General features: G+C 34.2%; 1 protein-coding gene across 1 annotated transcript; it reads left to right on the top strand.

Moving 5' to 3' along the window:
* The first annotated feature begins 3,634 nt into the window (after positions 1–3,634).
* On the top strand, positions 3,635–5,059 carry LOC131057228 (2-oxoglutarate-dependent dioxygenase DAO-like). The gene is made up of 4 exons (XM_057991415.1): positions 3,635–4,026; positions 4,117–4,444; positions 4,538–4,781; positions 5,043–5,059. Exons 1-4 carry the CDS (start codon positions 3,635–3,637, stop codon positions 5,057–5,059), a joined length of 981 nt encoding a protein of 326 aa, XP_057847398.1.
* Positions 5,060–11,882: the final 6,823 nt, after the last annotated feature.

Raw genomic sequence — 11,882 nt, 5'->3', positions numbered from 1 at the left:
TTATTTAGTTTTGTATAGTTGTAAATTAGCCAATGATGTATTAGATTCATTTAATTTTTTTATTTGTTAGGTGAATGTTGATCATCACTTCCACATTCATCCCTACTTTATATACAAGGTTGTTTGTACATTTGTATATATCATTCTCATCAATGAAATAGTTCATTGATTGGTGAAATAGAATCTCGTGTTGCTTCTTTTTTCTTTTGCAGAGGTTGTTTTGGTTTGCAAGTCAGGTTCCTAGGTGTGGCAACAACATTTTGTCAAACACAAAATATCAATGTGTTTCATGTTCCACATAATGTGAGGGGATTTTGTGGAACATGAAATATGATATTTTATAATATATAAGAAAACTCTCTTCACTATTTGTCTTACATCTCTCTCTATCTAACTCTCCATCTCTCTACAACTTCCTCCTTCTCCCCCTTCAATCTCCCTTTCTCTATCTAAATTTTACCAAACCTCTCTCTTTCTTCCTATCTCTACATCCCTGTCTCTCTAATGTGCTCTATCTCTCTCTCTCTCTCTCTACAATTTTATTCCTTCATCCTTTCCTCTCTAACCTTTTTCTCACCTCTCTATATCTTTCTCCCACTCTAATTATCTCCCTATCTCCCTTGTATCTCTCTAGCTCTCTCTCTTACTCTCTCCATGTCTCTCTATTTCCCTACATACCTCTGACTCACTCCCTCCTTCTATTATTTTTCTCATCTCTCTCTATCTCTCCTTGCCTACCTCTTTGTCCCTACCTTCTTCCCTCTCTACCCTATTTCTCCCCCCCTCTCTCTCACTCCTTACTACTCCCTCCCTCCTTCAATATCTACTTTATTTCTCTCTTCTATGTATCTCCACCCCTCGATAACTCTATATCTAAATCTGTTTAGATATTTGCCTCTCTTACACTCTCCCTCTCTGCTAAATTTTCCAATTTATTTCTCACATCTATCTCTCTAACTAACTTTCCCTCTCCCTCTCTCTCATGAACACCCTCCCTACCTACCTATCTAACTCTTTATCTAACTCCGTCAATATATCTCTCTCCCTCTTCCTTGATCCCTCCCCCAAATATCTCTCTCTATTGTTTTTTACATCTCCCTTGATCTCTCTCTCCCTCTCTGCAAAATTTTCCAATTTCTTTCTCACATATATCTCTCTAACTAACTTTCCCTCCCCCTCTCTCTCATGAACACCCTCCCTACCTACTTGTCTAACTCTTTCTCTAACTCCTTCAATATATCTCTCTCCCTCTTCCTTCATCCCTCCCCCAAATATATCTCTCTATTGTTTTTTGCATCTCCCTTGATCTCTCTCTCCCTCTCTTTCCCTCTTTGTTATGCTCAAAAAATAATTTCATGTGAAATGATATCACAAACTAATTATTTTTTCTTATGAATAGAAAAAACCTTAAACAATTGCATGTCTAACATGATGATTAAATATTGTATTTGAAGATACCCCTTGTGCATCACTTATCAAGGAAAACAACTTATTGAGATAATTGAAGTTAATCAGGGATGATTAAATATAGTATATTTAATAAAGTTTCATCATCTTCGTAAATGTCTCCATAATGCTTTACCATGACCAAATATCCCATCTCTTCAACACTAAATATAAGTTTGAGTCATCGTGAATGATGGTGTTGTTTCCATTAGGTAGGTGAGTGCATAAAGTAGTGTACTTGCGTAGTTAATTCAATGTAACAAGCATATTAATTAAAATAGTCTTGATAATATGTAGTCAAGATAAATAAGGATGAAAATATTGTTAGCATAACTAATGCATAATATTTAATGTTGTAAACTCTTATTAAAGAGAGTAGTGGCAAGTGAAATCTCTATAATCGACACTCCTATCTAGGATTGATGGCATCTATATATACATGTGCATGTTTAACATGCAAAGTTAGAATACCCATTCCTTTCATGATTTGTAGTCAATACCACTCATAGATGTATTAGACATTAATATTTATCAATATTATATACATGATATAAACCATAAGTTGTTTGAGGTACTAACTCATACTTACAAAAGATTAATATTTCGAAATCATCTTAGATTGGTACTATGCAATGCCCTAAATTTTTTAAGAAATAATTGTTATTATAATCTTGGTTACTTTACATTATTTTTATAATCTTGAAATAATAATAGAGCTTTGTGTTATGTAATTGAGATAGATATATTTATTAAGTATACTTACATTTATATGTATGCAAATGACCTTAAATGTTTATCTAGTTTCCTAACTATCAATTTACCATTTGGTTTGCATTACATATATGATTTGTATATATCACAATTAAGTATGGATTCTTTCTTTTTCTTTCTAATGTCTATCCTTATATATATCTCATAAATATTAATCTCTTATTTGATGACATCAGTAAAACTTACTAATATTGTATATTCATAAAACTGCAATATTATTCATCAAAAAGTAATTTAAATGGATGAACTACAAACAAAAATGATTATATATTTATTTTTTATTAGGGTAAAATAAGTTTTGATTATATATTTGTTAAATAAAATGATATTATTATTTTTAAGTGATTCAAAGTCCTTTAGATTAAACAATTAATCTATTTCTCTATTTCAATTAAGGCCTTAAAATTGATGGGTATTCTAATGTATAAAAAGAAAAGGAGTTAACTTAATCTAAGACATCATAAAAGAACCTATCCCTAAACTAACCCTAACCACACTTAACACAATCCATGTGGTTAAACTCTACCTTAGCGTACCCTCAACACAATCCATGTGATTAAACTCTACCTTAGCATACGCTCTCACTTTATTGTAATATTAAAAGAGGCACTAAATATTTGAATTGTTGTTAATATTAGATAAAATTTCCAAGTCCCACTAACACATCAGCCTTAGAATTGCTATGACCTAGTCATGAGTTAGAAATTATGAAAAAAATTAAAAAAATCAGTCACTATAACGAGCTCTGCCCATCACCAGCAATAAGACGCATAAATGACAAGAAATTTAATTTGTAACCAATTTAAAATACATATTACTCATTGGATAAAAGTACAACCCTCGGCACTTAATATCATCATTAAATCATAACATAAGAGCTCGCTGAGCACAAGACCATATAAAAAATTATAATAAAACAATGAACCAAAAGATATATAAAATGAAACTTATTGAATCAAGTTTCTCACAACGACGGGGAAAGCAAAGTCTAGGGCAAACCAGATCCGGCAGCACAAGTCTAGACTCCCGACCCATCCAATGCAGTATTGCTTATTAAATTCCATCGCATTAATAGAGCCAAATGAAAATACCAAGAAAACTGGTCACACCATTGACAATATCAATGCGGTGTTAACTCTTATCAACACTACTTGACAAAGTTTTATGCTGCTTCTACGTATATTTCTACTTTTAAGCCAAACTGTTCTTAGATATAACCACCCTCCCTGTCAGCAATTTGTTTCTTTGGCTTAACGAAAGATTCCAGTTTTAGAGGTGGTCATTATTTTTTACGAAATGTCCAATCTACTCTAAAATATCTCACCTTGGAGCAGGTTATTAAATGGAAGGAACTACAACATGAAGCGAGATAAAGCACTGCCCATTCTTCTACCGTGTTATTGCCGCAACATACATAATGCCTTCATCCCTTGAAGCCACAGTATCCGAAGTGGTTCTCCCCGTCGTGGACATTTCCAAATTTCCTAGAGAGTTGGATGCTCAGGAACTGGACCAACTTCAATATCATCCTGAATTCGCCAAACTCAGAGAGGCCTGCAAAGAATGGGGATTTTTCCAACTTGTCAATCATGGAATTCCAGTTGATCTTCTGCAAAAGGCTGAGAATGGTAGCCGTAATTTATTGTCCATGCCTACCGAGGTCAAAGACAAAGCCTCATCTGGTAAGCCATTCGATTCTTACTTCCGAAAAGGAAATTATGAGTCCTTTCACCTTCAAGACTTCACCAGTCAAGGTTCGTTTGAGCAGATGTATGCAAAGCTGTGTCCTGAAGGGAACCCCAATTTATGGTATGTTATTCATCTTTCATTTTCCTTCCTCTAATGCCACTTGACTCGGCTATGTCTAATTACTTGAATTCATGCTTTATATTTTGGCAGCGAAGCAATGGCAAAGTACGTTTCGTGTGTCTCAGATCTTGCACGAAAAATCACAAGACTAATTCTGGCAAGCCTGGGATTGGATGCTGAGGTTTACTACCACAATTACTTCGAAACCTGCCGAAAAGTATTGCGTATAAACGGCTATTCACTGGAAAACCTGTCCATCGGGGAGCAGGTGCTCCTCCCCCATACAGATACGGGGTGCCTCACAATTCTTTATCAAGATGATGTAGGAGGCCTTCAGATTCGATCTCGTGACGGTGAATGGTTCAACGTCAAACCTCTCTCTCATTCATTTGTTGTCAATGTTGGGGACTCCCTCAAGGTATGGAATTTTCTCTTCCCCTACCATTTTAATTGTCACTTTAAAAATTATGGTCTGATAAGATTTAACAAAGAGCGATGAATATGTTTGCAGGCGTGGACTAACGGCCGGTACCGCAGCGCAGAGCATCGCGTTGTGTGTAAAGGTTGTAGAGATCGTATGTCAATTGCCTTCTTCAGTTCTTTTCCTGGAGAGACAGAAATCTGGGCACCTGAGGAGCTTGTGGACGACAACAACCCAAGGCGTTACAAGCCTTTCGTATACTCACAATTCATGCATGAAAGAATGAGTAATAAAGAAAGTAACGTAAGAACTGCGACTCTTGAACTATTCGCGAGTATATAACGAATTGTGTGTGCCTGTGCAGTGTCTCGGTTCTAAAATCGCATTCATGTTGCACATTGTGTAGTTGTCTATTCAAATAAAGGATTTTTCGTGTGTGTATGTACCAAGCAGGCCAAATATGCAGACTTAAATTATGTAAATTGCTAAATTATGGTTTTCTATATGAAAAATAAGAATACAAGGCAGCTTAGTCCCTGCTGAAGTTGTAAGGGCTGACGTATTTGAATTAAATGTTTTTTTTTTTGTAAATTAGACAGCAAGCGACTTTGAAAGAAAAATCATATTTTTAAATTGGCAATTCTTTCTAGTTTTTGAAGTATAATTTTAGTTTATATTTTTATTATAATTCCTTTCAACTGAAATCAGAGTAATCTTTTAGTTTGGCTGAGTAAAATTATTTTCAATTAAAATATAATTTTTGGTTTCTATTGAATTCATATTAAGAGATTTTTATTTTTATTTATAAATTTGAATGATGAGATACACAATTTATTAAATGTAGAGTACTAGCATGTTGTATTAAACAATATCTTAGTAGGGTAGACATTTTAATGTTTATGTTTAATGAGATCTATTTAAAGCACATATTTGGAATCATCTATAGAAAATAAGGAAGATCCAATTTTAGTTTTGAATAAAATCTTTTCTCAAATTGTGTGTATTCTTGTGAGTATGTCCTTATCTTAATGAATTTTACTTCCACTCCTCCTTTAAGTGCTTGAGTCATAGGTCATACTAAGTGCAAAATATAATAAGAACTCTTCAATTATTATTAGTCAAAAAATAAATACAATGAAATTTGATGATATTTCTAAAAGGTGTTCATAATATTTGATGACCCATATCATTTCAGGGTCAACATTTGCACCAACCTTATCCATGATATATCCAATGCAAAAAAGCATTTTCATACTAAACGAACATATTTCTTTATTAGCATAGAGCTTGTGTTCTCACCTAGATGGGATTACCCATTGAATAAGCTACAAGTTTTCATTAATGGTGAACATCAAAAGCTTTTGATTGTACTGGATCAATATGATTTTGTTGATTTTAGATTCTAAAAGTATCCCTCTTAATAGTCGACCCTTAATTAATCATCATAAGATTTCATGTATTAGTCCAAGCCTTTAGGCTCATTATCTAAACCTATTTAGAAAGAAAAAGAGGAGGAAACTTTTTTGAATAAAACTCCACTCACACTTCATGAAACTATATATTTATGTTTTATGAAATACAAAATACACTCACATTTTATGAAACGCCAAATATTCACACATTTTGTGAAATGAAAAATCTCTCTCTCTACAAAATTCGCTTCATCTGTTCTTCCCTCTCTCCTCTTTATCTCACCTCTCTAACTCCCTCTCTCTATCTCCTTTATATCCCTAACTATCTCCATCTCCCTCTAATTCTCTCTCAACCTACCTCTCACTCACCCCTCCCTCTTCTACTCTTTTCCTCATCTCTTTATCTCTCCTTCCCTACCTCTCCCTCCTCGCCTTCTTCTCTCTCTCTCTCTCTCTCTCTCTCTCTCTCCTCTCTCTCTCTCTCTCTCTCTCTCTCTCTCTCTCTCTCTCTCTCTCTCTCTCTCTCTCTCTCTCTCTCTACTAATCCCTCCCTCCTTTAATATACTCTATTTCTCTCAACTCTCTCCATCTCTCTCTCCCTCACTAAGTCTCTATATGTCTCTCTAGATCTTTTCCTCTCTAACTCTTCCTCTATCTCTCCATCCAACCCTACCTCTCTAAATCTCTCCCTCTTTCTCCCTAAATATCTCTCTCTCACTCTTCCTAAATCCCTCTCCTAACTCTCTCTCTCTCTCTCTCTCTCTCTCTCTCTCTCTCTCTCTCTCTCTCTCTCTCTCTCTCTCTCTCTCTCTCTCTCTCTCTCTCTCTCTCTCTCTCTCTCTCTCTCTCTCTCTCTCTCTCTCACTCACTCACTCACTCACACACACACACACACACACACACACACACACACACACACACACACACACACACATCATCTTTCCCTCTTTGTAATGCCCATTAAATAATTTGACATAAAATGATGTGAAAAATTAATTCATTTTTACTATGAATAGAAAAATCCTCAAACAATTGTGTCTAATATGATGATAAAATAGTGTACTTGAAGGTACCCCTTATACACACTCATCAAGTAGAAAAACATATTGAGATAATTGAAGATAATTAAGGATGATTAAATATAGGAAGTTTAATAAACATTTTGTCCTCTTCCTAAAAGTATTCACAATGCTAAATACCATGACCAACTCTCCCATCTCTTCAACATTGAATCTAAGATTAAGTCATCATGGATCATGGCGATATTTTCATTGGGTAGGTGGATGCATAATCAAGTGTACTTATTTAGTTAATTCAATGTAACAAGCATATAAAATAAAATAGTCTATAGATAATATATAGTCAAGATACATTATTCATTGGGATCTATATTAATTCATGAATTTTTTGTACATTTGACAAGGACAAAAGAATCATTAGCATAATTAGTAGATAATATTAAGTAGTGAACTCTTATTAAAAAGAGGAGTGGCAAGTTAAACCTTTATAATAAAGACTCCTAACTACTCTTGATGGCATCTTGACCAAGGGCATTAGAAGCCTCATAAGCATGCATTATGTCACCTTTATGTTTTAGGTTTTTTGAGTGATTTTTTTTAGTCAAATAAGGTCCTTTAAGACCATTCAGGATCATTCTGATCCATTTTGGAAAGTTTGGAGTTAAGCTATTAAAAATTGTCAAAGTTACTAGAAAGTTGTCAATATTGTTATAATTGTTCAAATGTGGTTAAATGGAAGTTGGAGAAGTTGTGGAATGATTAAAAGTTTATAAATATATCCTCCAACTTTAATTAAAATTTTGGAGAAGGACTGAATCGAAAAAGACTTCTTTTCCACATTTTTACCTTGTATTTCTGTGTAAAAGTTTGATTTTTCAATTGGTACAACCTTGTACGGACGGTTATGGGTCTGAAACTTATATGGATATAAAGATAATTTAATCTCAAATGTATTTAATTCTTACCAGTAATAAATAAATTTTTTTTTGATTGGTCTAATAAGCCAGCCTTCCTAGGAGCCCTGTTCAGAAACTAGTGTTTCCAGATTTTGAAAAAACTCCATAACTTTTGTTTCCACTGTTGGATCATGATGAAAATTTGAGGAAAATTCTGAATCTAGGTTATCTTAAATCTCACAAAAGTGATTGGCTTATTTATTTATTTATTTTGTGAAAGTTATTAATGATTGTTCTTTGTATTTCACAATGGGACAATCTTAAAAACCTAGTTTCATGAGGGTTTGTTGAATCAATGTTTTATTTTGGATGTCCTCAAGTTAAAAATTGTTTGAATATAATCCTAATGTTTTTTATAATACATGTGATTCTTTCCCTTGGATGGGTTGAAACATGATCAATAAAAAATGCTCTTCATGGGTCTAAAGAGAAGTTTGTCAAGAATGTACTATATTGGTATGATTTGAAGGGTGTTTGTTGTCATTTCATCAAAATTCATTTCAAAAGGGTTGAAAATTACAAGACCTCATTCTTTTTTTTAGTGAATTCTCTTCAAGTTCCTTGAGCAAGTTCATTAAGAAGAACTAGTCATGGTCCTAGATTGAAGCTATTCTTGTAATGAGTCAAGATTGGTTGTGATAGTTTTTGTTTGTTCTCTACATCAAATCTATATATACATGTGCATGTTTAACATATAGAGTAAGAACACCCATTCCCTACCTCTCCATCCTCCACTTCTTCTCTATCTATCCTATTTCTCTTCTCTCTCTCTCCATTCCTACTACTCTCTCTCTCCTCCAATCTCTACTCTATTTCACTCCTTTCTCCATCTCTTTACCTTGCTAACTCCATCTCTAACTCTCTCTAGATCATTTCATCACTCTCTCCCTCCCTCTTGATTTCTCCAATATTTTTCTCACATCTTTCTCTCTCTACCTCCATTATTATCTATCTCCCACTCATCATCAATCCCTCAACCTACTCTCTCTCCCTCCCTTTCCTTCTTTGTAATTCTCACAAAATATTTTGATATTAAATGATATTACAAACTAATAAATTTTTCTTATGGATAGATACAACTTTAAACAACTATGTATCTGATATGATCCTTAAATAGTGTACTTGAAGGTATCCCTTGTGCACTAATTATCAAGATAATTGAAGATAATTAGGGATGATTAAATATGAAAATTTTAATAAATGTTTCATCCTCTTCCTAAATGTCTTCACATTGCTTTACCAAGACCAACTTGTTGGGATCCAAGACCACTGAGAGGGGGGAGTGAATCAATGTTCTACCGGTAAGATATAATTTTACCCTTTTATAACATACACATATAAACTAGTAAATGAAGAAACATATAAATTAAAGAAAATAAATCATCCACATAAATGAACACCATAACACACATAATTTATACATAGAAAACCTCAAAGAGGAAAAACCATGGTGGGATTTGTGACCCACAATATCAGTTCACTGGCCATATGAAAGGATATTACATAAAATGGGGGCCTGCACATGCAGGAAGGTACACTGCCTACAACACATTGCTCATCACAAAAGGAGTCTCACTAACTACAAGCTTCTGCTGAAATAAAACAATAATAATGAACTCACAAAATGCATTTGCTATGCCAAAAAGAGTTCCAGTTATAGTTCTGCTCTGTACTGGATCATAAACCCTGAACACTTCTACCAGTATCTCCTTTCCTCCAAGAATTCTTTCAAACTATCTACAGATCAAATTGCATGATATAACATTCACATACAAAATGATCTATATTCATATACTTCTCATTACACAGTCTCCTATATCCTTATTAGAATCTATCTCATCTATATATATAATGACTTTAACAAACTGACCTGTATACCCTTCACAAATAATATGCCTTATGTTGACTTACAATGTATTACAAAAGATATACAATTTCAGCCTTATATAATAATTAAAAATAAAAATTCCTTCAAGTCCAAGCCTAATGTCGGCTTCACTGAAGTGCTAGATGGCAGTGCCGGTGTAACCCTGGATTCTCTAATTTTGGTGTCTGCTGGTGAATGCCTCCTAATGCCAGTGTAGGCCGATGTATGCTTCCTTATGAATCTTGTTGCCAAGTTACCATATTTCCATGTTGCCATCAATGACAACATATGAATCCAATGAGTGTCAATCGCCAACAATCTCCCCCTTTGGCATTGATGGAAACACTCATGTGAAAAATGGATTCCATGCCGGTTCAACCTGGAGTATGCTCCCCTTGAGAAATACGCTCCTTTCTGATATCCTTCCCATATTTTTCTGTCTGATATTTTTCACATTATATACACTCCCCCTTTGGCATCAATGCCAAAGACCGGTGAAAGAATTGAAAGAATTTGGTACAAAATAATAATGAATAAATATAGCTTACTTTAATGGAGCTTGACCAATTTCAAAATTTTCAGGTAATCCTTGTCTAGCAATTGTAAATATGTATTCCAATTGGTTCTGAAGGTATTAGATATAGATACAAGTCCACTCAGTAAGTGTGAAAATTTTTCCTTCTCTTCGACTTCTAATGGTGTGGGCTTAGCAATCATATATCCATAATTTTCCTCTTATGTACACTGAGTGAATCCAACCTTAGACTCACCAATCCTCTAACACTCCTTGTTCTCTGAATGATCTTGTCTCTTTCCTTTTCAAAAGAAAAAATTTGGTTGTCCAGAAATAAAATTTGTCCATCAACAGATGTTGTTAGAGAGGTTAATCCATCAAAAGAAATTGCAATTTTGGCAACCTTATCATGTAACTCCTTTAATCTGCTATCTACATTTTCTATAAGAATTTCTATGTTACAATAGACCTTGCAGATATTCCTACATCGTTTCAAATAATTCTCAATAAGAATCAATTTTCCTTCAATTTTCTTCTTCTCTATTTCAATAAGTTGAACAAAAGCGACTCTCTTAGCCATAGTAAATCTCCCAAGTGCTTGCCAATCTAAAATTTGATGCAAAGATTGAAAATTGCTAGATATATGCTCAATGAATGCCTTAAGCTTGTAGGAAGGGCTTCCTTCGTTTTCAATCTTACAATCAGGAATTAGTCTATGCAAAACTGTGATTGGGTGATCTATTATTCCTTTATCTTCTGATCCCTCATTTATTAGTTTCTGAGTAGACATCATCATTAACTCAGTGGGACTCATCTCAGTGATTGATTTCTTCTCAACTTGAGAAGTGTCAATTGCCAAAACCTTTGCCAGGAAATCAATATTAACTGTCGGTATAGTCTCAGTTTCCTTTACCTTATCCTCCTTAGCACTGATGGCTTCACCACTTGGTATAGTATGTATTACTGCTAGTGGAGTATTACCCACAATATTGTCTCTGTCGATATTGATTGTACACTCTCCTTTACTATCGGTGGTGTCTATATACTTATAGTTACTGCCAGTTTCACAGTCTTATACCGGATAAACCTTCATCAATGATTAAGACAACTCTCTAGATCTCTTTCAGATCTCCTCTAGGGAATATGCAAGATTTGCAATACATTTTCCAACCCCTAAGGCATATGCCTCAGTTACCAGTGGAATTTCTCGCCAGTGTAGGAATGCTTTGTTCTACCAGTGGAGTTCCCAGTGTATATCCATCTCCACTTGGTTCTTCAGACTTTCTAACCCATTTCTTCATGTGATCTTGTTGTATTTCATCTACCTTCTGCTTTCCTTTGTCATTTTCTTTATCATTGCCAACTGGTTGAGTCTTGCTTCTACAGTACTTAGTAATATGACCTATTTTATTGCATGCATAACTTGTAACATTGTTCTTTTGAATTGCTTAAACATATCCAGTATCATTCCTTGACCTACATTGATTAGCCAAATGACCAAACTTTCCAGATGCATGACATTTGACATTCATTCTACAATCTTTTGATTTATGACCATATTTCTTATAATTTGTGCATTGACCGGGAACATAATTGTAGTTTTTATTTTCTCTATTTCTACATTGTTTAGCCATATGCCCAGATTTATTACAAAAAAATTATCTACC

This window comes from Cryptomeria japonica, chromosome 8 (assembly GCF_030272615.1).
Source record: "Cryptomeria japonica chromosome 8, Sugi_1.0, whole genome shotgun sequence".
Lineage (NCBI taxonomy): Eukaryota > Viridiplantae > Streptophyta > Pinopsida > Cupressales > Cupressaceae > Cryptomeria > Cryptomeria japonica.
Note: the sequence above shows the minus strand (reverse complement) of the source record. Positions and strands in the feature narration are given on the sequence as shown.

Bases quoted from the DNA above. Each gene is read 5' to 3' on its own strand.
- LOC131057228 (XM_057991415.1), top strand. From the start codon at position 3,635: ATGCCTTCATCCCTTGAAGCCACAGTATCCGAAGTGGTTCTCCCCGTC. The intron at 4,027-4,116 runs GTATGTTATTCA...ATATTTTGGCAG, and splicing joins GAAGGGAACCCCAATTTATG to CGAAGCAATGGCAAAGTACG. The intron at 4,445-4,537 runs GTATGGAATTTT...ATATGTTTGCAG, and splicing joins ATGTTGGGGACTCCCTCAAG to GCGTGGACTAACGGCCGGTA.